The sequence below is a fragment of the Trachemys scripta genome, chromosome 24 (assembly GCF_013100865.1).
Source record: "Trachemys scripta elegans isolate TJP31775 chromosome 24, CAS_Tse_1.0, whole genome shotgun sequence".
NCBI lineage: Eukaryota > Metazoa > Chordata > Testudines > Emydidae > Trachemys > Trachemys scripta.
This window is the reverse complement of record NC_048321.1, coordinates 10,571,615-10,598,758: the sequence shown is the minus strand read 5'-3', so window position 1 is coordinate 10,598,758 and position 27,144 is coordinate 10,571,615. Positions and strand designations below refer to the sequence as shown.

At 59.2% G+C, this 27,144-nt stretch overlaps 1 protein-coding gene across 1 annotated transcript; it reads right to left on the bottom strand.

The window, feature by feature from the left end:
* Positions 1-25,404, bottom strand: NTRK1 (neurotrophic receptor tyrosine kinase 1). Its single transcript, XM_034756962.1, has 17 exons — positions 25,384-25,404; positions 22,077-22,228; positions 21,466-21,537; positions 19,446-19,514; positions 18,330-18,484; positions 17,265-17,413; positions 15,367-15,493; positions 13,871-14,200; positions 13,156-13,173; positions 12,405-12,463; positions 11,355-11,457; positions 10,318-10,464; positions 9,497-9,627; positions 8,469-8,641; positions 5,968-6,208; positions 4,127-4,285; positions 1-2,945 (listed from the first exon to the last, which is right to left on the bottom strand). The coding sequence occupies exons 1-17, from the start codon at positions 25,402-25,404 to the stop codon at positions 2,760-2,762; spliced, it is 2,292 nt and encodes a 763-aa protein (XP_034612853.1). The 3' UTR covers positions 1-2,759.
* Positions 25,405-27,144: the final 1,740 nt, after the last annotated feature.

Sequence of the window (27,144 nt, the reverse complement as noted above, 5' to 3'; positions counted from 1 at the left end):
TCCCGCTCCATCCATCGCTTGGAGTTTGAGTGAAATGGACAGGAGATTTTATTCCTTATTATTTTCCTTCACAGAGTTGACGTAGTGCTCAGAAAGCCACGTCTGCTATCCAGAGCCCTGCCAAGGGCAGAAACAGTGCTACAGAGATAGGAACACCGAGAAAGCCAGAGATCCAGAAGGCAGCTTCTAGATTTGTAGGATCCTGTTCTCACTTACAGCAGCATCAATTCCCTTGTGACGGAGGCTTGGGCTCCAGGGGAAAGTTCCACTTGTTTAACTTAAGGGTTTGCCTCTCTGGGGACACATGGGCAAGTTAAGTGGAATTGACTACAGGTGTGAATTTAAAGTGGCTTCGTTAAACTGCATTAAGCCCCTGTGTGGACACGCTCATTCAGAATGAAAGTGGCCTTAACTTGGTTTAATTTAATTCATTTCCAAACTGAATTAAGGAAAAACCATGAATTAAGGGGAAACTTTTATTCCGAATAAGGAATTTAATGTGGTTTAACTAACCCATGTTAAATGTTAATATGGATTAATTTTCCTGAGTGTCCCCAGGGAGACAAGCCCTTAAGGTGTGAATTTAAACTGATTTAGTTAAACTGGGTGCAACGCTCTTTCCCCCTCCCTCCATTTTGGTTTAAATCAGGTTTATTGCACTTTAGTCATTTGGCAACAGGCTTAGGGTTAAACTAAAGCAGAATAAGCTGCCTTCACACCTGAATAAGCGTCCACACAGCGGTTTGCACCACTTTTAACTAAACCAGTTTAATTAACTGGTGTCAGTCTGGGTGTAGGCTCTTCCACTGCTCTGGCAATGTAAAGGGGCCATAAAGCGGATGGAACCGTGATGGGCTTGTCTACACCCAGAGTTATTCCGGAATTGTCACAGCACTTTAAATTCACACCCTGCCTTAATCTGGATTAATTTTCAAGTGTAGACAAGCCCTCACAGCAGTGATCTAGCTCAGTGGGGTCCTAACCCATGACTGCGGTCCTGGATGCTATCACAATACAAATACAGAATAATAATTTATGCCAAAGCTAAAGTCCCTTTACGCTGCCAGAGCAGCCAAAAGGGGCCTCAGTGCAAATGAGAATCAGGCCCAGCAACTTCAATGGAGTCACTCCAGATTCCATGGGGGTGAGGGAACAGAATCAGGCCCCATCGGTTTCAGAGAACCATAGTGACCCCTGGGTCAGGAGGGGATGACTGACTGCCTGGGCAGCCACACGCTAGCTCCCTGACTCACCTTTCCGGCTCAGACAGCTCCTCCCATTAGCAGCTGGCCAGATGGACTTCCTAGCCCCAGCCCACAATCACCAAGCGGGGCCTGAGGCCTCGAGCGTCACGGGGCCAGATCCTCCGCTGGTGCAAATCAGCATCGCCTGGAGCGATGCAGATTCACACCAGGGGAGGATCTGCTCGCACGGGCCAGGCAACAGCGGGTCTGACATTCAGGGTGTGGCTACACACTGCAATCATGGGATGCGACTTAATCTAGCTAGTGTGGGTACCAGAGCCAGGGCCGCCGAGAGCGGGTTCGGGCCTTGGTGGAAAAAAAAGTTTTGGGCCCCCCAGCAAGGGTGGACCAGCTAAACAGGGCCGACGAAGCTGGGGAAGCCAGGCCCTGGGCCCCATCCCGGACTGCTGGACCCCGGTAATTTGTACCGGCTTCCCCCACTCTCGTCGGCCTGACCAGAGCTGTGAAGTCAGGACAGCCCAGGCGTAATCACCCAGGGTCCCGGGCAGGCCGGTACGGCCCACGCTCAAGCCAGTGCTGCTGCGTTTTCGCTGCTGTCTGTCCCAGAGCCGGCTAGATCACAGCAAGCTGCAATCACAACCCGGGACTGCAGCGTGGACGTCTGGACGCTGCTCTGGGTGCTCAGAGGTGGGTGTCGTTGCCCAAGGGCTGTGAAGGGATTTCACAGCCAGCCCTGCGGTGGACAAACGTCCCGTTATTACGATCAACTAGCCCCAGGACTTGGCCCAATCTCTCCCCCCACCCCAGATAAGCCACTACAGTAAAGAGCTAGCGTGTATAATGATAAATAGAGTTAAACACGTTCATTCCATTCAACAGCAGTCCTCCCCGCCCCCCTCCCCCGCCCGCCCCGCTGGCCTTCCCCCAAACCTTGGGGGTCTGGGCCCACGAAGTGTCCTCCCCCTGAAATATACATGGCTGGCGTCAGTCCTTCAGCCAGTGGGTAACTAATAACTGATGCGTCCGCGTCACCTAGCAGGGGGTGGAAGGAGGGTCGCAGTGCCAGGGTGGAGTCTGCTGTAGGAAGAGACACAGGGCAGGGGTCCCCCACCCACTGAGGTGGAGGGTGTCCTCCATCTGTCCCTTTAGCATCCGTCCGTCCATCTGTCTTCGGCGGGTGAGGAGGCTTCTGGAGGCTGAATCTGAATTGAGGGCAGCACGCGCCCTCCTGCCACCGCTCTCGGCGGGCAAAGGGCAGCAGCTTGGGCCACCAGCCAGAGCTGGAAAGGGGCCGAAGGGAGCGACTTTCGTATGAGGTTGACAGGTCTTGGGGAACTCGGTCCCATCCCGACGCCCCTGGCTGAGGGAACAGTCCTGCCGAGGCCAGAGACGGGGAACCTCTCTGTGGTCCCATCACCTCTGACCCCAGGATGGGGGCGGGATCCTGGCCGATGCGTCGATGGGGCGAGGGGCAGGCGAGGAGGTAGGAGGAGGATCCCGGTGGGGTCGTTCTGAAGGAAGAGCCGGTTTCCTTCCCCGTCTCCATCCCCGTCCTTAGCCCAGGACGTCCAGGTAGACGGGAGGGGTCTTGACCAGGGCCTGAAGCCGGCTGTGAATCTCCTTAATGTTCTGCCTCTGCTGGGGTTCCCGCTGCCAGCAGCCCTGCATGATGTCGTACACCTCCGAGGGGCAGGTTCGGGGCCGCTCCAGCTCCCGGCCCTGTGTGATGCACTCGATGGCCTGCGGAGAAGCAGAAGAGGAGATGAAATGTCCGAGTTTCAACCCCGCAATGACTAGCCCTGAGCGGAGGACACGTCCGACACGCTCTCTCTGCCCAGGACTGAGCTTAGCTACACCCTTCCAGCTGGGGGCATGGGACGGTGCTGGGGGTAAGACACAGGAAGGGGAGTCAGGACTCCCGGGTCCTTTCCCAGCTCTGCTGCTGAGTCCCTTGTCACTTCGCCGCTCTGTGCCTCGGTTTCCCCATCTATAAATTGGTGATGACCCCCTCCCTGCCCAATTCCAACCGGCCCTTAGCTGTTCTGATCTGGGGGCCATGGGAGGGGGTCATCGACACGAAACCAAGAGACACTGGGCTCCCGCTCCCCAGAATCCCCCTGGGCTCAGCAAAAGGGAGGGAAAGAGCCATCAATCTGCTCTGGGGGACTCCCCGTCTGCTCTGGGAAACATTAGACCAAGGGATGGGCAAGGAAGCTCTTAGGTCACGCAGTGAGTTTGTTAGGGGCAGGTCAGGTTTCACCCCGGGCCGGCAAATTGAATCAGATCTTTCATGCTTTGGAGAACTGCAATATCTTCCACCCCCATGAGCCCTAGAGCCAGGCTGGCCCCTCCCTGCTCAGCCCTGGCCATCCCAGAGAGCGGGACCGGCTGGGCCCTGTTAGAGGCGGAGGGTGTTTTGCCCATCCCTGGCATCTCGTCGTGTGAAGATCCTGCAAACTGATCCCCACCCGGCGAGTGTTCTTAGCCCCGATGGACGCAGGGGACAGAAGCGGAGAACGCAGTGGAAGAGCTGGGGAGAGGACCCTGGAGTCCTGAGTCCCAATCCCTTCCTCGGGCCCCCAGACCGCACAACGTAACCCAGGCGTCCGGACTCCTGTTCCGCCTCCTCCCAGAGCTGTCGACAGAACCCGGGAGTCACAACTCCCAGTTCCCGGCTGTCACCTCTAGACTGCACTGCCACACGAGGGACAGCATGCTACGAGCATCTGCTTTAAGCCATGGGGGATGGGATCCTAGATGGGGTCCCCCCTTATTTCTTAGCCCATCTCCTTTCCCCCTAGCTGACTTCATCAGAGAACCAGCAGCTCAAAGACCCTGATCCCTGGAACTAACCCAACCGTTCTCCCCGACCCCAATCCCGGCGCTGCCACCCACCCCACGCTCGCCGAGCCACTCTTCACCTCAGTGTTGGACAACTGGTACCAGGGCTGCTTCCCATAGGTGAAGATCTCCCAGAGAACCACCCCAAAGCTCCAGATGTCACTTTCGGTGGTGAACTTCCTGTAGAGGATGCTCTCCGGGGGCATCCAGCGGATGGGCAGCATGGTGCGTCCGCCAACCTGCCAGAGAGACCAGGCAAGGATGGGTTAGCCAGATGGGTGGGGAGGAAGGCGGAGTCAAAATATTGCAAGAAAGAAAGAAAGAAGATAAAAAGAAAAAAAATGAGAAAAGAAAGAGAAGGAAGGAAGTAATTTGAAAAAGCCAAAGAAAGATGAGAGAGAATGAGATGAGAAAGAAAAAGGTTTGAGAGAAAATTAAAAAGAAAAGAAAAAGTCAGGAGAGAAAAGATGAGAGAAAAATGAAAAAGAGGAAAGAAAGAGAAGGAAGACTGTAAAAGAAGGAAAAAGTGGGAGAAGAAAGAAAAGAAAAAACCAAGAAGGAAGAAAGACAGAGGGAAGGAGCAGAATGGAATGAAAAAAGAGAGAGAAGAGAGATGAAAGGGGCGGGGCTGGATTCTCCATTTGCTCACACCAGCGTGAGACCAGAGTCACTCCTGATTTACACCGGCAGAACAGAATTGGGCCCAGAAACGGGCTCATTTCATACCATCTCTCTCTCCCCTTTATTTAACCCTTTCACAACAGCCCGTCGGGGGCCCCTCCCACCTCCTGGCAACGCTGCCTTTCCACTCGCTAAGTGCTCTGCGCTCCCTTTTCCATCGCAGGCCCCATTAAATATGCATAGGGGGCTGAGGTGGGGCAGGAGCTAAAAGGGAAAATTGGAAGAGGCCCCTCGGAGCCCCCTGCCTGTCACAGAGGCCGATCCCAGCAGAGCTCTTGAGGAGATGGAGATGGATGGGTCTCCGCAGTCAGCAAAGCCCTCCGGCCGGCCGGCCATGTGGCCTGCGATGCGTTTGCTCCGAGAAGTGTCACTCTTCCAGTGCATTGACTACCCCGGGGCAGCCAGCGACTGACGCTGCGCTTTCCAGCAATGGGGGAAGAGTGGGCTGGGGTCTTCGAGGGAAGCGTTGTCTCTACATAGGAGAAGCAATTCCTCCACTGGCACTGAACGCAGCCTCACGGACCTGGGCAGAGGGGTGCTTGGGAAACGGGGCGCAAAGAATTGGCTGATGGGATCCCTAACGGGGTTCAAACATGGGACCTCCAAAGCATAGATTTCTACCAGAGTAACTCTGATAGCTGGCAGGAGTAGTAGGCTATTATCCTTTATATGGCCCAACCACTGAATTCCATTAGCTGGCAGCATTAGGCTGTCATCTATACAGACCAGCCACTGAACTCCATTAGCTGGCAGTAATTGTAGGCTGTTATCCTCTATATGGACCAGCCCCTGAGCTCCACTAGCTGGCAGCAGCAGTAGGCTGTTATAAGTGTCAGTGGAGGGATGAGACACGGATGTTGACAGTGAGTTATGAGGCAACTTGCGTTTTCTCCCCAGTGTGAGGCCTGAGCCTTCACCCCAAACCTGATGGGGCCTAATCGGAAGGGAGACAGGCGCTGAGGAGGGGCGGCAGAGAAGGTGCTGGGAGGTTACAACGGGGATAGGCATTTGGAGATGAGGGACATGGCCACCCTAGTCAAGGGAGGGACAGACACAGCATGAGCCAAGCTGTCTGAGAGCACCGCACCAGCCCAGGCCAGTAGCATCCGCTCCTGCTGCGCCCACGCTGGTGCCGCTAGAAAGGCCCTGAGTGACTCCGCCAGGCTATGGATCGGGCCCTGGGCAGGCGTGACAGCAGAATCAGGCCATTTCCCCGCCCCTCCCCACCCAGGGAGCTCACCCGGTAGTAGTCCGTGCTGTAGATGTCCCGGGACATGCCGAAGTCCCCGATCTTCACCACCAGGCTGCGGCCCACCAGGCAGTTGCGCGTGGCCAGGTCGCGGTGGACGAAGTGGAGCGAGGCCAGGTAGACCATGCCCGAGGCGATCTGGGTGGCGATCTGCAACATCTGGCTCAGGGTCAGCTGCCCAAACGACTGGCCGTTCCCGTTATCCAGGATCTTGGCATCTGGCCCGTGGGACCTGAGCAGGGCAAGGGCAGGCTGCAGTGAGGCCGGGCTCAGAGCAGACCCGAACTGACCCGATTCTTCAGAGTCTGACTCCGGATCGCTCTAGGCTGCGGCAAAAGTGCAAGCCGGCCTGGGTGCAGCCAGACCGAGGTGCCACCAATGCCCCAGGCCCAGGCACCAGTAGGCAACTGACTAGGAGGGACATGCCCAGGTGATCCCAGCAGGCGATCCACCCCCTACGCAGCAGAGGAAGGGGAACCCCCCTGCCAGTATGATCTGGGGGGGAAAATTCCTTCCCGAGGGCAGGTGTGAGAGTGTGTATGCTTGAGGGCATGTGTGTGTGTTGATGTGCGCATTGGCGTTTCTATGAATGTCTCCATGCGAGTGTGTGTAAAGGGGAGAGGGTTATGGGGGGAGGTGTTTGGGCGGGGGGGTGAGGATCTGGGGCTAGCCCAACTCCCTGCCCCCCCGAAGCCTGTGGGGCTGGAGTTTGAGGTGCAGACCCGGCCGGCGGGCAGGGGGATGCTTTCCCCCTCACCCAGCCAGGTGCCCGCACGCACGGGGCCCGTTTGATGCCAAGTGCTGCTGACAGCCTGGGTGAGGAGGCCGGGGACAGGCCCGCGCGGCTCCGGGGAAGTAAAACCATTAATGCCAAGTCCCATAACAATAATCATCAAAGGCAGGTCTCAGAACTCATCCCATGGACACTAAGCGATGCCGCTGGCAGCGCCCCGTCTAGTGCCAATACCTCGGGGGCCAATCGAAAAGTCTCTGCTTATTTCAGCTGATGGCCAATCTCCCTCTATTTCAGCCTCTCAGACAGCTAATCTAATCAATATTGCAAGGAGGCCGCATTAGCAGGGCCGGCTGTCTGAGCTGCCGTGGTAATGGAGCAGTGTGGGGGGGGGAATCCAAGGCAGGGAGCGCCATAACGGGGCGAATAATCCCGAGTCACGGCCGGGCAGGGCTGCGGGGAAGCCTGGAGAAGTGTGTGCTAGTGTCGATGTGGCGCTCGGCGTGTCACTGAGGGTCGAGTGCGTGTGTGGTGCAGGCCGACGTGCATGTGTTGTGATGCCATAGTTGGCACCCTGGCCCCTGGATGGCCCTGTCGCCCCTGAGGCTCCCAGCTGGGGGTCACCAAACAGCCCCCTAACTGGGAGCTGGCGTGTGTGTGTGGGGTGACAGTGTATTATTTAAAGGGCGGGTGGGGCACGTGTCCCCCACCCCATGGCGGGCTGTCAGGGCTGTCCCTCCACTTTGGCCTGTGTCACCCCCGGCAACCAGGCCTAGCGAGGGGATTGCAGCAGGGGTGTTATTCTGCCACCCACCCCACTCGTATCTCTGCGGGGGCCCCCCCATTCTCCCCAGGGCTGTCTCCAGGACCACCCCTCACCCCGGTCCTCTGGATGGCACCCCTCCTTCCATCCCATGGCAACAGCTGCCCCCCCAACCCCTGAAAATGCTTCAGTGAGCCCTAGCGCCTGGGCAGGGGCCCTGCCACGCTGCAGCCGGTTGGGAGAAGGACCCTCGCATTTATCAGCGGTTCCTTCATGCCGCAAAGGAGGCAGAGCTGGCCCAGGAGAGCATCGCAGAGGGGGGCCAGTCTGCGTTTGCCACGGCCTCCGCTCCCCGCCCCTCCCTGGCTTCTGCCTCCCATCCCCTTGCCACCCCCATTCTCCACGGCCGCCCCACATCCCGGCTCCCCCCACAGCTTCATCCACTCTCCCGCATCTTCAGACCCACCGTCTCATTTCAGGCCCCATTTATCCCCCATCTGCATCTCAGCCGACCCGGCGGGCCACGTCTCTCCGCGCTCCATCAGCCGGCTCCACCCTCGCCCCTGCTTCTCTCCCCAGCCTGGGCACAAGCTCCTTCCCCCTCGCAGCCTGGGTCGCCCCCCTGGTGCCACCCCAGCCATTCCTGAATCCTGGGTGAAAACCACCTCTCACAACTGACCCTTTGTTCCTCTGCCTCCCTCTGGTGTTGGAGCGCCACGGGGCACCTTGTTCACCCTGTGTGGGGCTGGCACAATGGCCTTTTGGGGTGCCATTCTGCATGCAGGGGCCGTGCCAGAGGGGGGCCAAGGGCGTAGAGGGGTGTGCTGGGGGACACCGTACTCTGGCTATTTTGGGCTGCTGGATGGTACCTCAGGCCGGAGGTAAGTTAGAGCAGCCCCGCTGGCTGCTCTAATCTACGCTGGGGGCCGAAGCAGCACAGAACCGCCCCATCCCATCCCATCCCCTGCCCCATGCTGGCTGCCGGCCGGGCCCCACCTGAGAAATCGGTTGAGGTCTCCGTGCTTCATGTACTCGAAGACCATGACGAGGGGCTCGCCATCCGTGCACACCCCATAGAACCGGACGATGTGCTCGTGCTGCAGCACCGTCAGCAGCTCCGCTTCCCGCTGGAAATCCAGCCGGGCGCTCTCCGTCGCCTCCTTCAGGGCCTGCGGGGGGGGGGGGGGGGGGGGGCGGGCCCGGGGGGGGCGGGGGGAGCCCCGGGGCGGGGGTCCCCAGGGGCATGAGCTTCCTGCTTCTGCTCACGCTGGGCAAGTCGTTTCATCTTTCTGGGCCCCAGTCCCCATGTGTGACACGGGGAACAAACCCACCCAGTTAGCCTGATAACGATTCAGGGCAGGGACTGTCTCTCCCCTGGCGTCCACGCAGTGCCTGGCACAACAGGGCCTTGATCTCAGCGGGGGGCAGGGACTTTCTCTCCCTGAGTGTCCGTGCAGCGCCTGACACAACGGGGCCCTGATCTCACCGGGGGGCAGGGACTTTCTCTCCCTGAGTGTTCGTGCAGCGCCTGACACAACGGGGCCCTGATTTCAGCCCTGTGCTGTGGTACTGCAGAGCTGCCTCTGGCTCCGTCCCCGCTAACTGCCAGGAGGATTGAGTGGGCCAGTCGCCGTTCATGTGGGACTGTGTCCCCATCACAGCTGGGAAAGAACCCGGGCCGTTTGGGTCTCACCCAGAGCTAGAACCATAGGGGCGAGTTTGGATCTGATCTCCAAAGGGGTCTAGACTGGGCTCCCATTCAATACATTGGCGTGCGGCTATACACTCACCAGTGCCCCCTACTGGATGGAATCAGAACTCCTCAAAAGTGTGTCATATGACCTATACTGCTGACAGCAAATGGGGATTCTCCCATAGCTCAGGTGGATCTGGGTTCCAGTCCCACCCTGCCTGTTGCGAGTGGCTGCCGCTTGCAGCACGTTGACAGCCGCGAAGCTCACAGGAGGGTCTTGAGATCCCCCCACCCCAGTGGAGGCTTCCCATGGAGGAGGAGATGGGGTTACCTTGACAGCCACAAGCATCTTCTCCTGCTCGGGGATGAGATTGTAGCACTCGGCCAGGAAGACCTTCCCAAAGGCCCCTTCCCCCAGCTCCCACTTCAGCACGATGTCCCTGCGCTTGATGTGGTGGACACCTGCAAGGAACAAGGACTGAGCAAAGCGCCCGGCGTCACCCCCACACACCCCGGAGGGGAGGTGTGGAGCTGGGCGGGGAGCGGCTGTCTCTCAGGGGCGGGGATCTGGATGGGAAGAGGGCCAGGGAGACAGGGCAGGCTGGGGTGGGGGCTGAATTTGGAGAAAGGGGGAGCCGGGGGCTCCAGTCAGGAGAAGGAGGAGAGATGCCAGAGGGATCTGGCTGCATGAAAGGTGGGGTGGGGCCTGGGGCTCTTCTGGGGAGAGGAGTGAGGGATCCTGGAGGGGCCAAGAAGGGGGTCCAGGTGGGAGGGGCCAAGGGATCCAGGTGGGAGGGAGCAGATGAGAACCTCTTGCCCCTTTCCTTTGCTTTTGCTCCCCTACAGCCAGTCCAGGACTCCCCGTCAACACCCCGACCCATGGCCAACCAGGGCTGGATGTGTGTGGGCGTGGGTGCACCTTTCCCCTGCTATAGAACCCAGATGGGCCCCACACATGGGGCAGGGAGTGCCAGTGAGTCCCCGTGTCACTGCACCCACTTACACCCCTGTGTACCCACGTCCATTCCAGCCCCTCCACCTCTGGGACCTGCCCTGCCCCTCCTTAACCCTCTGGGAGCCCCCCCTTAACCCTCCCCGGAACCCACCTGCCCCTCCGGACCCGCCCTGCGCCCCCCCGCCCAGAGCCCTTACACGTGTCGCAGAAGTACTGCGGGTTCTCAATGAAGTTGGTTTTCAGCCCCTCCAGTTTGCTCTCGGCTGAGGACTGGGGGCTGCTGCCCAGGTTCATGAAGTGCAAGGACATGGCCAGGTCGTCATCCTGGGCCAGCACGGCCGCCCCTGTGTGGGACGGGGGAGAGATGCAGTAATTACCAAGGGGGGTTGTCCCTGATGCCCCCCACACACCTCCCAGGCATCTTCATCAAAGATCCAGCAGCGGGGCTGGGAGATCTGATGGCTCCAAGCCCAACGGGGCACAGACAGGGGTGGGGAGGGCCGGGCACCGGGGTGATAAAATCCCGCTTCTCCTGAGCTGCTGAAAGCAGATGCCCGTCAATGCTCGGGAGCCCTGGGATCGCAGGTGGGGGGGCCCGCCTGGCTCCAGCCCAGGGGAAGGTGAAAACCCTCCCAGCCAGCCTCTCCTCGGGTCCCCCGAGCCTACCTTTGGGGAGCCCTCTGCAAAGTGAGTGAGGGTCACTCCGTGGCAGCGTCTGACCCCGCTTTAGCCCCTGCAGGGGAATTTATCCCGGCCCTGGTCCAGGGAGCGACAGGGGAAGGCAAAGCTCCTAGCACTGTTCTGGGCATAGGTTAGAGCAGCCTCGGCTGTTGCAACACCTAGTGTAGACGGGGATCCCCTGGGTTTGCTCTTGATTACCCCAGTTGAGGACCTGGCCTGACTCACACTAAGACGAGCAGGACCAAATCCATGCTGTGGGGCCTGAGCTGCAGAGGGGCCCATGGGTAGGGATCTCGGCTCGCCTAGCATATAGTGCAGGACCCCGCATTTGGTCTGAGAATCCAACACGCACCACACAGCCCTGTGCCTGGTGTGGTAACAAGCTCAATAAGGGCCCTGTGGCCGATCCACTTCGGGGATAACAGCCTACTACTGCTACCACTTAGCGGAGTTACTCCTTCAGCTCAAGCGGCAGAGGCCTGTGCTGCCAGCGCCGACGTTCACAGCGTCAGTGAGCCAGGAGGAGGGGGTTGCAGCGGCGACGGGGACTTACGGTTAATGCCGAACTTGGAATGCCGCCCGCATTTGTTGAGCACGATCAGCATGATGGAGAGGAAGAGGCACGCGAAGACAGCCAGCGCCACCGCCACGGAGACCTGCAGAGAGGGAGGAGACGCAGCTCAGTCCACAGGGCCGGAGGGCGATCCGGGCTTGACTTCGGACCCAGACTCCTGGTGCCCGAGGGCGGGGATCCCGGGGCACGAACTGGCCCATTGCAGAGGTGAAGGCCCAGCTGGCATTTATGGGGCCCCCCCATCAACCTCGGGGGAGGTTGGATCCAGGGCTTTGGTCGAGGCTCTTCTCTGATGTAAAATCATTACAGCCATCAGCAGGGCGGAGAACATGCCATGTGGTATAACCCAGTGAAGTCCTCTGCCCTGCCCAGCAGCTGCCACCTGAGGGCCTCAGAGCCCTTGCTATTATTAACTAAGACTTGCAAGCCACCTGGAAAGTGAGTCAATGTCACAACACCCATTTCTCAGAGTGGGAAACTGAGGCACAGAGCGGGGAAGTGACTTGCCCGAGCTCATCCAGGGTATTGATAACCAAGGTCAGAAGAGAACCCAGGAGTCTTGGCTCCCAGCCCCCACTGCTCTAAGCACTAAAAATGCTGCCTCTCTTTTAAGTGGGGGAAAATGCACTAACACCACAACATGAAACGACAGGGCAAGCCAATGTTGTGTAGAGGTCACAGCGCAGGCCCGGGCGTCAGGACTCCTGGGTTCTGCTCCCAGCTCGAGGAAGGGAGTGGGATCTAGTGATGCAAGCAGAGGGCTAGGAGTCAAGATCCCTAACCTGCTGTGAGTCACTTTGTCTCTCTGTGCCTCAGTTTCCCCACCTGTGAAGTGGGGGCAAAGATACTGACCCACCTCAGAGGGGGCTGTATTGGTTCATGTTGCCAATTGCAGTGAGCTCCTTCCAGAAAGGTGCAATAGACCCTACAGTTACGTGTGCCCCATCCTCATGCGGCAACAAAGGCAGGAATATTCTTGGTGACCTCTGTCCCGCCCCCGTCCCCCAAATCCGCTTTCCCAGGGCTCACCCCAAACGTGTGCTCCTCTGACGTTTCCACCGGCCCGTCCAGCGTGCTGTTCCCCTTGCCTGCAGCAGGGAGAACGGCAGTGTTAGCTCAGCCTGAGAGACAGACGCAAGCTGCAGAATTCAGGGCTGGATCTCAACGTTTCCAGGGTTTTTATTTTGGGGGATCAGTGATGAGTCTGGGTTTGGAGTGGGGCTAGTAGCAAAATGTGGGGGTTCCGCTGTTAAGCACCCCTTTTGGGGGCAGGGATACGGGGTCTGGGTCCCACAGAACCCCCCAAAGACCCATCCTCTCTCCTGTGCAACGCTGGAGGATGCGCTGCAAGATTCCTGCTTCCACTTGACCCACGGAGCCAGATCACAGGGCCTGCCAGTGCCCTAGCCACACACCCCTCCGTGCACCTGGCTGCTGCAGAACCTCCCAGGTGCATCCAGGTAAGACCCCCCAGGTTATGCCCTGAAGATCCTGTCAGTTTCACTGGAAGGCAGCCCTGGCGTGGAGGACAAGCTACCCAAGGCCCTGGTTGCATGAATTCAGCCTCTCACACCACAGATCCTCTGGCTTCTCCTCCCGAAGGAGGGGTTGGTAACGGGGCAAGGGGAAGGGTCTGGAGCAGGCGGGTGGGATGCAGTCCTGCGGGGTGTGCAGGGTTCAGGGTGCTCCCACCGCCCAGGGTAGACGGAGCCACTCAGGAGCCTTGCAAAGTTCAGGCAGGGGGACAAAGAGAAGCAGCCACCACCCAGGAAATACTCACCCACCGGAGGCAGGGACACTGCAGCCGCAGGCAAACCGGGAGGAAAAGCATCGTTACTCTCTGCACAGCATCAGCACCAGCTCCCTGGACCCCTGCCCTGGCCACCCCACCCTCTGCCCTAAGCGGGCCACACCCAGCGCCGGCAGCCCCACAGCCTGGATCCAATCCAGATCAGAGCACCCCTCCGCTGACTTTTTGCTCAGCCCAAACCCAGGGCCTGAATGTCCTTCCACGCCAGTGTAAATCCAGAGTGACGCCCAATGGAGCGACTCTGGTGCAAAACTGGTGTGAGCAGGAGACTAAACACGGCCTCGTTGGGGTGAAGCGAGTGCCGGGTGGAGCGGTGGCATTTCACACCCCGGCTGCTCCAGGGAGGGGCCAGATTTGGCCCTTGTAGCTTCAGTCTCGACCCATCTTGACGAATAACCTTCAAGATCTTTTATGGAGCCGTGTGGAGGGCAAGAGCAACCCCGAAATCGAGTATTATTATTAGGGGCATTACTAGAGCGTGGAGGAGATCAGGGCCCCGTCGTGCCGGCCACGGCACAGACACGGTCTGAAATGGGTGGGAGGGGAAACTGAGGCACCCCTACCCACCCTAAGCAATTCCTCCCCATCCTTAGTGCTCGCCCGAGGGTGGGTCCCATGGTGGGGAAAGCTCTGTTCCCAGCCCAGCAGGGTTATTAGGACCCAGGGTGGGGGAGGGGAGCCATACCAACAATTGGCTCCTCGGGGTTGAAGCTGAAGGGGTTGTCCATGAAGCGTCCCGGGACGGTGCGGGCGTCGGCGCCCAGCGGGTTGCGGGCCAGCAGGGTGTAGTTCCCATTGTTGACATGCGTAGGCCGGTTGAGCTGCAGGCAGCCGTGCGCCACGGTGGAGTTGTGTTCGTACTCCACGATCTTGGTGTTGATGTACTGCCCTTCCACCAGGGCGGAGCCGTTGAACAGCCACCGGAGGGCCGGAGGCGGGTTGCCGTCCACCGAGAAGGGGATGCACCAGTAGTGCTGGGAAATGGCTTCCTGCAGGTCCAGGATCACGGCGGGGACTGCAGGGAGAGAAGACAAACAGGGGTTCAGGCCGGCGCGTTGCCCCAGGGACCAACAGCGGGCTTCGGACACAGTCACTAAGCCACCCACATGCCCGCCGGGCAGCCGGGGTTACGGATTCCTAAAGGGGAACTGGGAACGACCCTCCCAGATTGGTGCTAGAGGGGCTCCGGCTAGCAGGATGGATATTCCATCTCGGGCTCCCAAGCCCCCCTGAGCAGGGGCTAGAACAGCCAACCTGCTAATTTCCGTGCACTAGCCCGAGCCTCGGTAGCGCAAGACCACCTGCCTGGGCTGGGCAGCTCACTTGCAGCTGCAACGAGCCAGACGCAAAGCCTCTGTAGGGAGCAACCAGATGGCCTCCCTACCACGCAGGATTAGAACCTATGACCTGTAGCTCCAAAGCACAAACCACTAGCACTTAAGCTAAAGGAGCCCTCTCCTGCCCCCGATCTCTTACATCCACTGTGGGTAACCACAAAAGTGTAGTGCGCACGCACACACAAACACACACACTCTCTCTCGTTCTCTGAGATTTTCAACTCCACCTAAGGGATTTAGACGCATCCCGATCCCGTAGACGATGCTGAAGACCTCAGCCGGAGTTTACAGCCTCCGCCTTGCAATCTACGTGTGCCTCGTGCGGTGGTGTGGCCCCGTTGCTCTCGGGATGGAGCCCCAGAAACTGACCTGACTGCTGGGAAAACTGGCTTCTCAGCTGAGAACAGAGCAAACGTTTTGCTCTTACGGTCAACCGTTATGGTCACATCTGAGCCCCACCCCGATCTGGGTTGTACTTATCCTGACAGCACCCCTGCGAGGCAGAGCTATCAGCTCCATGTCAACCATGGGAAACTGAGGCACGGAGCGACGAAGGGGTGATGGCAGCCCACGCGGACGAAGCTTTGATTTAGCCACATCGAACAACAACAGCTGGGAAGCCATGGCATCATAGCCAGTGTTCCTGGAGCTAGCTAGATCCAAACAACCTCAGGTACGTCTCCACCGGCTGCAGTGCAGACAGACCCTAAGTGACTTGCCCAAGGTCACTCCGGGAGTCTGTGGCAGAGTACAGACTCGAACCCAGGTCTCCCTCGCCACCGGGCCATCCTCGCTCTTGTAAACCCTGCCTCCAGCTGTCCAGCCAGATCCGCATGCTGCTTACAAGTGACATTCAGCTGCACAGCTTTCTCGCTGGGGCCTGCCTCGTTCTCCGCCCAGCAGGTGACGTCTTTTCGGTTAAAGCGGGAGGAAACGTTGAAGATCTGCAGGGTGATTTCAGCATCCGACATCTGCAGGGACAGAGAGAGAGAGCTCAGCCTGCTAGGACACCAGCGCTGTGACGCACTCTGATCTGTAGCCCCCTGCACAGAGGGGCCATTCAAAAGCTCAGGCCCCAACAGGGGAAAGCCTGAACTATGGGAGAATCTCCACTCGCTGCCACCAGTATAGGGACTTGGACACTCTGCCGTGTTATTCTGACCCCAGGCTGCAGAGAGCAAGGGCAGCACAAGTGAACTGGGTGCAAATATCCCTCTTTCTGCAGGATTTAGGCCAATCGCTTGTACTAAACACCCCGTGGCCTGGTCTACCTCATAAAAAGGACAAGGCAGCAGGGTTTAGTGGTTGGAGAATCGGCCTGGGGTTCAGGACACTTGGGGTCTGTTCACTGCCTGCTGTGTGACCATGAGCAAATCACTCCCCCGCTCTGTGCTGCTGATTCGTCTCCCGCCCCTTGTCTAGTCTGCAACCTCTACAGGACTGGCGTTCTCCTTCACAACATGTATGTACAGCACCTGGCGCAACACGGCCCTGATCTCGGTCACTGCGTGCTACTGCTATCCTGATACCGCGACTGTCATTTGTGGTGTGCTAGCACCCAAAGGCACGGAGTGTGTTAAGTGTTCGGCACCCTTATACGTTGAAATGTACCACGGGAATCTCACCTCAGCATGCTCCCTGCTGTTCAGTATTTGCAGAGAGGCAGTTTGGGGGATTCATAGATTCATAGATTCTAGGACTGGAAGGGACCTCGAGAGGTCATCGAGTCCAGTCCCCTGCCCGCATGGCAGGACCAAATACTGTCTAGACCATCCCTGATAGACATTTATCTAACCTACTCTTAAATATCTCCAGAGACGGAGATTCCACAACCTCCCTAGGCAATTTATTCCAGTGTTTAACCACCCTGACAGTTAGGAACTTTTTCCTAATGTCCAACCTAGACCTCCCTTGCTGCAGTTTAAGCCCATTGCTTCTGGTTCTATCCTTAGAGGCTAAGGTGAACAAGTTTTCTCCCTCCTGCTTATGACACCCTTTTAAATACCTGAAAACTGCTCTCATGTCCCCTCTCAGTCTTCTCTTTTCCAAACTAAACAAACCCAATTCTTTCAGCCTTCCTTCATAGGTCATGTTCTCAAGACCTTTAATCATTCTTGTTGCTCTTCTCTGGACCCTTTTGTATGCCAACCTCTGGATGGGGGTGGTTGGCATACAAAATACCGAGGTCCTACAGTACTTAGCAGGCACCCCCCAGCTAAGGAATCCTTCATTAACAAAGGATAACAATCCCCCATGAGGGAAACTGAGGCACGGAGCAGTCATCTAGTCGGTCACTGGCAGGGCCAAGCTTAGAAGTCAATCAGTGCAAGGCTCTGCAGCCCATGGTCCTGCCACTACACCTCACTGGTTTGCTGGGTCCGTGGCTTCTAGCCATCGGGCCGTGCTGCTGTGGTGAAGGAGCGCTTCCGTCCTGCAGCACAGGGAGCTAAATTTAAATGGGGCTTGGCTTTAGGCCTCCCACAGGGCTCCGTGGGGCGCCCCAGGGCTCTGGGGCCATGAGTGGTGGATATTTTTTAAGTGCAACTTTCTTCCTTGAAAAATGTGGCGGGTTTTTTTTTCTTTTTTAAAATGTTCTCCCCTACAATTGGAAATTTTAGATGAAAAATAAAAATCACAATTTTCCCTGGGCCGTGGACAGAGTTTTCAACCAGCCCCAGCAGGGACCCGGGGCCGGCCGCTGTCCCTCTGAGTCCCAAACCATAGCAACCGTATTGTCTTTGCCTTGGTGATGATGGTGGGCTCGGGTCCCACGTCGGGTAGGATCCAGCGCCCGTGTGCCCGCGGCTTGCCCGTGAAGTGGCACGTTAGGTTCACGCTCTCGCCCTGCTGCACCAGCTCGTCCTGGTAGTCGATCAAGATCTCTGGCGGGTCTGCCAAGGAGAGGGGAGGAGAACAGGACATTGGCTTTGCTCTGACCCCCAGGCCCGACCCTTGGAGAATCCAGCCCGGGGGTCACTGAGCCTGGTGCCTGCTGGGACAGAGCCCTGCGGGTTCGGCCAGCGCTGTGCTCATGGGGTGCCTTGAATTAACGAACCCCAAAGCACCACACTGGGCTCCAGAGGGAACCCTGGCCCCTGCAGAAACTCGACTCGCTCTCTGTGACCCCAGCAAGTCGCTTGATTTCCCCTCGCTTCTGGGACCCCTGACGAGATCAGGGTCCTGGGTGGGGAGGGGAAGCGCCATCAGCAGCCAGCTAGCCGGGCAAGAAGGGAGAGCAGGCCGGGTCCTCGGCCGGAGTCAGCTGGCACCAAACAGGGGCCAGGCTGAGACACATCCTGGCCGCGATGCCCGTGCCTCTGCTCCCTGGGCATCATGAGGAGACAGCGCACACAGGCATCTCAGCCATGCCAGGAGCCTGGTGGGGGGGATCCGAAGCCAGGCCCTCCCCCACTGTCCTTTGGCTTCCTCTTTCTCTGCTCTCCCTGTCACCCATCCAAGCCAACACCAAACCCACATGGATTCTGCCTGCTGCCTCCCCCAGTACTACCCTATGGGAACACCCCTTTTCCCCCCCATAACGCCCCATGGGAACGCCCTGCTGAGCCCCCCAGTACTGCCCCACCAAAATGCCCTGCTGCCACCCCTGCCCCACACACCTGTGCCCCAGTATCGCCCCGTTGTCTCCAGATTTACCCTGGTGCAAACAAGGTGCAGAATCAGCGTGAGGCACAGCGGACCGCAAGTCCCCAGCCAGTGCACAAGAGGCTGCGTGTTCTCCTGCACATCAGCCTGCCCCGCTCACACACCCAGCCCCACCCTGCTCCACTTCTCCCGGCAGAGACCTACCGCAGTCCTTGAGGTGTAGGTCCTCCAGGGGGATTTCCTCTCTCTCCTGCCAGCAGCTCAGGGACTGGTTCCCCAAGTCGGCCCAGCCATTCCTTTGCCACAGCTGCAGCCAGCGGATCCCACACGAGCACAGGAAGGGGTTCCCCACGAGGACCCTGGGCGGGGGAGAGGGATGGGAGGCAGGTCAGGTGGAACGAGGGAGGGGGATGCTAAGGGCTCTGTGTCAGAGCTGGGGAAAATTTGGGTCCCGCTGGATCTTGGTGAGGCGACAAAGCTCTCACCCCTGAGCCGACCCCATCCCTGGACTCCACGTCCAGGCAGTCTGGGATCAAGAGGGTACAATGGGAACTGAGCTCATTTGACTCCAGAACAGGCAGAGTCAGCAAAGGACAGGGACCCTCAAAACATTCAGCCAATGGGCCAACGCGGGGCTGTCAAACCCAGGAAGAGAACCCCTGGTCTAGAGTGAGTGGAACAGTTCGAGGGGCAAGAGAGTTCACGTCACCTAACATAGAACCCGCTCGGTCATGGCCTTCTAGAGCAGATCTGAAAACCGGCTCCTAGAACACGATCCTAGAACTGAACTGGAAAGAGGGTCCTAGAAGAGGTCTAGAACCGATCTGGAAATGGGCTTCTGGAACAGCAGGCTAGGACTGAATTAGGAAAGGGTTTCTAGTCGAGCTCTAGAACAGGCATGGAAACCTGCTCCTAGAACACGAGTCTAGAACTGAACTGGAAAGAGGGTCCTAGAAGAGTTCTGGAGCAGGTTCAGAAGAGCGCAGCTCCCCCGGATTGAAACAGAAACCGGTCTGTGGACTCAGTATTGGACAGTGTCCCGGCGCAGTCACTAACTCACAGACATACCCAGATTGCCCGTCCCTAGGCTGGGGAAGGAAGGACGGAACCAGACCAGTTGTTAGCAGGTGGCACCTGCGTCCACCAGTTCTGGGGTTGGCCCACCCACGACAATGGCCCCCCACCTTTGGGGAGGGGCTCGATGCTCCAGCTGGTGTCAATCTGGAGTGACTCCGGTGCAGTGACCCTGGGGCACCAGGCTCTGAGTGTTGCCCTGGCAGGCGATGGTTTGGGGAAAGGCCCCCGTCCGGGTTTACTTACAGTTCCTGCAGGGCCAGGGGATGGAACGTCTGCCAGGAGAGCGACTGCAGGTAGTTGGAGGAGAGGTTCCTGCCGGCAGGAAGAGAGACCCCCACTGAGATAGGGGGCCGGGTCCCCCCGCTGCGGCACGGAGAAAGCCGCGTTCCTCCCCGGGCTGCAATGAACTGGCCCAAGCCTGCCTGGTGGAGAGCGTTCTCCAACTCTCATTGAGCTCACAGCAGCTCATGGGTGGTTGGAAAGACCCCGACCACCCTGACTGGGCTGTTCCCTTCCCCCAGCCTGGTTAGAAATATCCCTCCCTGCCCTCGGCGGAGACAATTCCACAACCTCCGGGCGCTCAGCCCTACCCATCTATCAGGCATCACCAGGGCATTAGAACCACAATGGCTGCACTTCGCACAATTGCTATGGTATTTATCCCCCCAAGGGCAGGAGGGAAACTGAGGCCCAGAGGCACTAAGTGACCTTGGCCAATGGGTCACCCGGGGAGTTAGAGAAAGGGACTGAATGCAGATCCACACCCTTTCTCTCTGAGCCCAACTGTTCCAAATGATCACCCCTGGTGCCCCCCAGGGCCTGTGGGAGCGCTGGAGAAACCCAGTCCTGGAGCAGGGCCCCGTGGCGCAAGGCGCTGTACAGACACGCAGTGAAGACAGGGTCCCTGATTCAAAGATTTGATAAGAGACGAGAGAAGGTGGTGGGGAGAGACAGAGCACAAGGAAAGAAGCCGACAAGGCAGGGCACCATGACGGGCCGTGAGCAGCACCAGCTCACCGGCTGCCTAACGGTTGTGGCACCTTTTGTGGCTATCACGCCAAAACGCCGTTTGAAGAAGGTGTCTAACTCACTTAGGCACATTTGTAACCCCCCCCCAAGTTGCCCCTCTGCATTCCTAAGCGCCTAAATGCCTTGGGGGCACCGGAGAGGTGCATTATGGGAGCAAAGCATTGGCCGTCCCCCAAAGCAGGGCCTTGTGGGCGGAGAGGGGTGAATCTGGGCCCCTCCATCAAGCGTTGGGGAGAGAACGTGTCTGTCCTCCCCGTCAAGTTAACCCCCCCCTTGGGATCCGGGGGAGCCCCCTGCTCTGCGGCCGACACCTCCACTCTGCCCCAGCGTCGTGCTATTGATCCAAACCCTTCAATCCGAGGGGAGGATCAAAACAGCTGTAAGAAGCACCCGGAGGGAGGGGAGGGGACGCATTCCCAGGGGAAGTGGGAAGGGATGAGGGGGTGGGTTGAGGAGTGATGCCTGTCCCGGGAATGGGGGCGGGTGGGGGATTTACTGCATGCACATGGATGAGGGACAGGGACTCCCACCCCAACGCAGTCGCTTGGGGGCGGCGTGGCTTCCCCATGGGGTGAGCTGGGAACGGGCCTCCCTCCTGCTCAGATCGATGATTTCTCACTCAGCAGCAAGGCTCTGTGGCCCAGGTCACCCCCCTCCTCAGGGCCCCGCTCCCCCCGTCCCTGTGCCCCAGCTGCCAGGGGATCGAGTTCGGCTGCTCACGTCGATTTCAGTCGGAAAGACAGCTGTGCCCGATCAATCCCCCTGGCCTCTAGGCAAGGGGAACAAAGCCACCCAGCACGGGGAGGAGTGCCTGAAACTGATGGACGGATGGATAGATAGATAGACAGACGTATATCAGCTGGTGAAGCCGGGGGCTGGCTAACGTGGCAGCCTCGCCCATTCGGGAGGGCCCAATCCAAGATTTAGGAGACCTGAGTTCTAGTCCCGCCACTGACCTGCTGGGTGACCTTGGACAAGTCACATCCCTTCTTTGTGCCTCAGTTTCCCCTCCCACCTTTTGTCTCTTTCGACCGCAAGCACTTCAGTGTGGGGACTGTCTCTCACGATGCGTATGTACAGCGCCTGGCGCAGCAGGGACCCCTCTCAATACAGCTACGGGTTGCCCATTGCCCTGAAAAGACAGGGGCCCCCTTCACTGGGGAAAAGGCAGGACCCACGGGGAAGCACTGGCACAGAGCGACACGACGGGAGCCCTGCAGGGGGCGCTACTCACAAATGGGTCAGCTTGGGGTTGGCGCGGAAAGCATCGGCGGCGATGTACTGCAGCCCGGAGGCGGCGATGGTGCTGGAAGGGAAGAGCAAAAAGACGTCGCGAATTTCCAGGTGCTGAGGGCCGAGGTCACGGCAACCCTCGTGCCTGCGGGGTTACGCCAGGGCTGAACTTGGCCCAGCAGATTTTCTTCTGAGCCGCAGCCCAACTCCTACCCCGCATGCCCCCGCAATGCCTTGTCTGCACTATTCCAGTGTGGGTGTGAACGCTCCCCCGCCGGGCCTCCCCTGCCTAGTTCTCTGATTCCCCCAGGCAGCCCAGCACGGATTAGAGCAGCCTTCAGGTTGCTCTAAGTGACACCAAAGTCTGGAAAGTGCAAAGGGGAGAGTTAAAGCTACCTTAAGTCCCCATATCCCTGCCCCAAGGCCCATCCCAGGGGCCCCCTCAGCTGAAGTGGGGTTTGGAGAGGGTGAGAGGCAGTGGAGATTTCATGGGGAGCTCCGTGTACCTCCAGCCCTGTCCTTGATAATGGGTGGCTTTGCCCCCCCATACACCCCTTGCATGCCCCTCCATCCCACCCACCCCCAAACATGTGCAAGGCTGGCGCTACTCACAGGTTCTTCAGCTCCCGCAGGGACTTGGTGTCGGCCTGAGTCAAGCTCGTCACGTCCTTCTGGTTCTCGATGACCCTGCAGGGGAGACACAGCCGAGCACGGGGCCTGTCAGTCCCCCAGGGCCTTTCTCCTGCCCCACAAAGCCAGGCTCTCTCCCCCCACCGGGATGAGCATCAGCCGACTCCAATCCTGCCCTGTCCTGAGGGGGGCACCGGGGCTGAGAGAGTGGGGAAGGGGGAGGTTTTAGCGCCTGGCCAAGGAGGCCCGGGGTGATGGGAAGGGAGACAGGGGGTTTGTGGGGCTGTCAAATTCCGAGGGGAGCAAACAACTTCTTAAAGCAAGTTTCTGCTCAGAACAAGGGGGGGCTGTTCCGTCGGCTGGAGGGTCTCATCCCTCTTCCCCACCCCCGACTCCGAAGCTCTGTCCCCCCCTTGCCATTATCCCCAGGGGCAATGGGGCTGTCGCTCACTGGGCAGCCCACGCCAGGGCCGTGGGTGCACGGCGAAAGCTGACATCTCAGGGACTCCTGCGCCGGGAGGCCCCATCCCGGAGTCACCACTGCAAAGAGCCGCTGAGCCCTCACTCTGGGGCGCGTCCTGTCTAGTGGCCTACGCAGCCCCCCTGCTTTCATGGCAGCCCCTGGGGCCTTGGGGCAGCGTGGCCTACTGACTAGTGCACCCGACTGTGACTCGAGAGACTTCAGTTTGTTCCCAACTCTGCTCCTGGGTGACCTTGGGCAAGTCACTGCCCGCCTCTGTGCCTCGGTTTCCCCACCTGTACAGTGGTGATGATGACCCTGACTTCCTTTGCAAAGAGCCAGGGATTGTCATTAAAGGGGCAAAATGAATGTATCTGGAGGCAGGGAAGGATCATTAGCCCCACTTTATAGATGGGGAAACTGAGGCACACCACGATTACAGGCCAGATAGTCAGGTGCTCTCAGCGCCCATGATCAGGGCTTCATTTCCCAGGGCTCAGTTCCCTTCAGGCCAGATTGTGGGATATCCTGGAGTCGAGATCAGGGCCCTGCACGGGTAGATGCTGCTCAGACACGGGGAAGTGCTCCCCGCCTGGGACGAGTACAGCGGGATTTTCAGGCCGCGCTCTGTGGACAATCGGCCCAAGGTCACGCAGGGAGCAGTGTCAGAGCCAGGCCTGGAGGCCGGATCTCCTGAGTCCAAACCCGCGGCTGGACGCACCAGCCAACCCATGGCACGTGGCGGCAGGGCCGGAGCAGACACGCTTCCGATTAACCCCGAAGTGGCTCCCGTGGGACAGCCGGGGATCAGACCTGGGCTGCTCATGCAAGCCAGAGCCGAAGAGCCCCAGCTGATGCCAGATGCTACGTAAATTTCCCCAGCTCGGTGTAGCCAAGGCTGCGGTCCTGGCCCATAGACACCCTGCTAGTCCAGCTCCCCCCCACCCCCTGCCCTGCAGGGCTAACGACACCCCTCAACCCTGACCCCTGCAGCTCTGCCAAAGCCCCTCAACCCCGATCTGCAGCCCCCCAGCTGCTCCAGCCTTGGACTCCCCCACGCAGGCCCCTCCACTCAATCCCCTACAGCAAATTCCAGGAGCCCCCTGGAGGCTGCTTTTATTACTGCACTTCCTTGATCCCCCCCCCAACTTCCCACTCGTGTTCAGGACCAAAGTGGCCTTGAATTTGGGGGGCGGCTGTTTCTGGGGAGCCCCGTGGGGCCCAATCCGCAGAGGGGCTCAGCTGCAGGGCCTGGCCCCCGTGGGAATCAGCTGGAGACAACTGAGGCAGGAGGCAAACTTATTGACCACTATTGACCCTAGTGACCTCTAGGGGTGGGGGTGGGGATGGGCCCCCCCCATGGCAATTTCTAGGGGTGTCAGGGGGGAAGGGAGGAAAGAGGGTTGATTCGGGAGGGGAAGGAGATGAGTTTCCAACGTATTTTAAGGTCCCAATCCTGTTCCCGTTGAAATTAATGGCCAAATGTCCAATTGGGCTCAGAGCACAGACTGTCCCCCCCCATTCAGACACACCCCCCCCGCAGAGTCCACGGGACATTTCACCAGCTCCGGCCCCGATCCCACAAGCTGCATCCCGCCTGCAGGTAGAGACCCCAGCACAAACCCCCATCACAGACTCATAGAATCCCAGGAGGTCATCTAGTCCACCCCCCTGCTCAAAGCAGGACCAACCCCCATCAAAACCAGACCCCTACCCCTGGGCCAACCTGCCAGATCCCCCAGCACCTCACCCCACCCCTCACGCAATCACGTCCCCGCCTCGCGGCGACCCTGCTAGGCGACGGCGGATCAGGCCTGGGCGCACCTGGCAGGATCGGGGCCCCTTGCACCAGTGATGAAGGGGAAGGGGGGATGCCCAGAGAGTGACCGAGACGGGACAATGCGATGGATCTCTAGGGGCAGGGTCCCTTTAAGCCCGCCGGCCCTAGTCTGGGGAATCCGATTGTGGCTGAGACCCCCCCAAACTCATTGCATGTGGGCACCGATCACTGAGCAGCTCAGACCCCCCTGTCCCCCCAGCCGTAGCTGGGTCCTGGACTCAGCGTTACGAGGATGAAAAGAGGGGTTTGCTCTCCAGAGCACCTATCGCGGGCACCGAACCCCCGTCAATCCCATCCCCCGCGACCCGTCAGCCCATGTGCCGGCAATCCGCTTCCCTGCACTGCACCCGGGGGCCTGGCAGTCCAGCAACCAGCCAGCCAAACAGCAGCTGGCACGCTGCAGCAAATCCAGCCGCACATCTCGCCTGCAGCGTGGGCTGGGCTCCCCTCCCCAGCTCCAAAAGTCCACGCCTGAGCCGAAGGAGAATCCCCATCAGCTCTTAGCAGTACAGAGACAAGGACACACAGGGGCGCAGTGCTGATTCTAGCGGCGCATGCACAGACAGGCAGACCCCAGCCAGGGCACCATCACATCAGCACGAGGGCTAGCGACTAGTCCTCCCGCCTGTCTGCACCCCACGCCAGCCCCCCCACGAATCGAAGGGGCATGGGACCAGCAATCGCCACAGGCGGACACACGGTGTAACTTTACGCACGCTACATCCGTGGAACCCAGGGAGCGTCTGAGGGCACCGGCTAGAGCCGGGCCTAATGGGGCAGGGGCAAGCTCTCGATCCCGACCCGCAGCCCCTCGATCCCGACCCCCCTCGATCCCGACCCGCAGCCCCCTGCTACCCCAGCCCTGGGCTCCTCCAACTCCCGTTTACAAAGCGCAAGGAGCAGGCAGAGCAGGAAACTGGGGCTTGACCCACTTTTGGGCGCCACGTATTCTGGGGTCACTCTCACTCTGCTCCGCCAAGAATACCCACCGTGCAGTGCGCTGCAGCCATGGCCCCGATCCACCCCCTCTGCCAGGGATTGGGGGGTGGGGGCTGCAGAGCCCTTCTGCCAGGTTCACCCCGGCTGGGAGGCCCCTTGGGCACCGGGGATGGGGGGGGGGATTCCCAGGGGACTGTTTCCCCCTTCCTTTAAGGGCCCTTGACACTGCCGGAGCAGCCTAGGGAGCCTGGGTGTCACTGAGAACCAGGCCCCCATCCCCAGCTCCTCCCCCCACCCCTGAGCTCCCAGCACCCGGCCGCTCCAGCCCTAAATTCAGCCGCAGTCCCTACAGCCCGGCTGCGGCAGGGTCGTTAGCGAGGGACAATGCCCCCCCCCCCCCCCCCCCCCCAGCAGCAGGGGCCTTATTTCATCATTAGCACCCGCTCCCCTGCTGCTTGATGTCACCATCTCCACAGCGACCCGTGCGAAGCTCCCGGCATCTGCCCCCAGCCGCGGAGCTCAGCCGTTTCCCCACCGGGGTGGGCCAGAGGGGCTCAGCGTGCCCGGGTCCTATTCCCGAGTGTTCCCCTCCCCGTGCCTCAGTTTCCCCAGCTGTAAAATAGGGGGTCCGTGACACAACCTTTCCTGGGCTTTGAGATCGCTGGGTGGAAGCCACTGAAGGCTGTTCCCGGAGCTGGATTCCACTCTCCCCAGGGAGCTTTGCCTTCCAGAGCGACTCTCGTTACTGACTCGTGATTTCCCGACGCGTTTCCCCCGCACCCCGAGTCAGGGGACGTCGCGTGGTTACAAAAACCGCTCCCTGCAAAGAGTGGCTGGACGTCGCCTGAGTCCCACACACGGCCGGGGGCGGCGAAGGAAGACGAGACCCGGAGAGCGGGAGACCTGCGGGGTTTTTGCCCTTGGGACCTTGCTCTGATCGAAACAATCTAAATCCTGCAATCGCGGCCTTAGCCGTCTCACCGAGGGGGACGGGAAACTACTGCCCCAGAGAGCCTGGCCCAGGGATCCGAGGGAGGAGAGAATTTCTCGTGTCTGGCACATCTGGGAGACGAAGCAAGAGAAACATTTTCAAAACCTCTGACGACTGTCCCCCTTTCCGGGGGCTGACCGGTCTCACGGACCGCCAGGTTTCACCTCACTTAAAAACGACTTGCTTACAAAATCAGCCCTAAAAATACAGCCGTGTGACAGCTCCCTGTCACTGACCAATTGCTGACCTTCTCCTTTTTACCATCTAACTGTAAGAGAAATCAATTGGAGTATAAATATTGTACTTGCATTTCAGGGTATAACACACAGAGCAGTCTAAACAAGGCATTGTCTGTATGAAATTTTAGCTGGCACTGACTTCGCTAGGGCTTTGTCGGTAGCCTGTTGTAAAACTAGGCAAATATCTAGAGGAGCTGATGTACCCCGGAAGACCCCTGCGTACCCCCGGGGTACATGAACCCCTGGCTGAGAACCACTGGTGTAGACATAGCTGTGAAGATCCAGCCCTTTGGAACACATCCTAAGTCCCTTAGCTAAGGTGCCGCTCGCATCGCCGTACAATTAGCGTTTGTTGTGATGGGAATTTGCTTCTGATCGATACATGACCCATAAAAGGATCGAGGTCTAGTCTGACCACCCAATGGTCAGAACTTAAATGCCCTTCCACCGCCCCAGCCCTTGCTCGCCCCACTCCCATATCACACCACAGCTGATCGGCCCGGTCCTCACCAAACCTTCCCTCAGCTGGCGTCCAAAGTGCCCCATGGCTGGCACTGCCAGGAACTGCCGCCCACCCCAGC

Excerpts from the sequence above, each read along its gene's own strand:
- NTRK1 (XM_034756962.1), bottom strand. The coding sequence starts at position 25,404 with ATGGCTGCAGCGCACTGCACG. Across the intron at positions 18,485-19,445 it reads CCCCTGGCCCTGCAGGAACT|GGTCCTCGTGGGGAACCCCT; the intron begins GTAAGTAAACCC and ends TCCCCCGCCCAG. Across the intron at positions 2,946-4,126 it reads ACCAGTTGTCCAACACTGAG|GCCATCGAGTGCATCACACA; the intron begins GTGAAGAGTGGC and ends GCTTCTCCGCAG.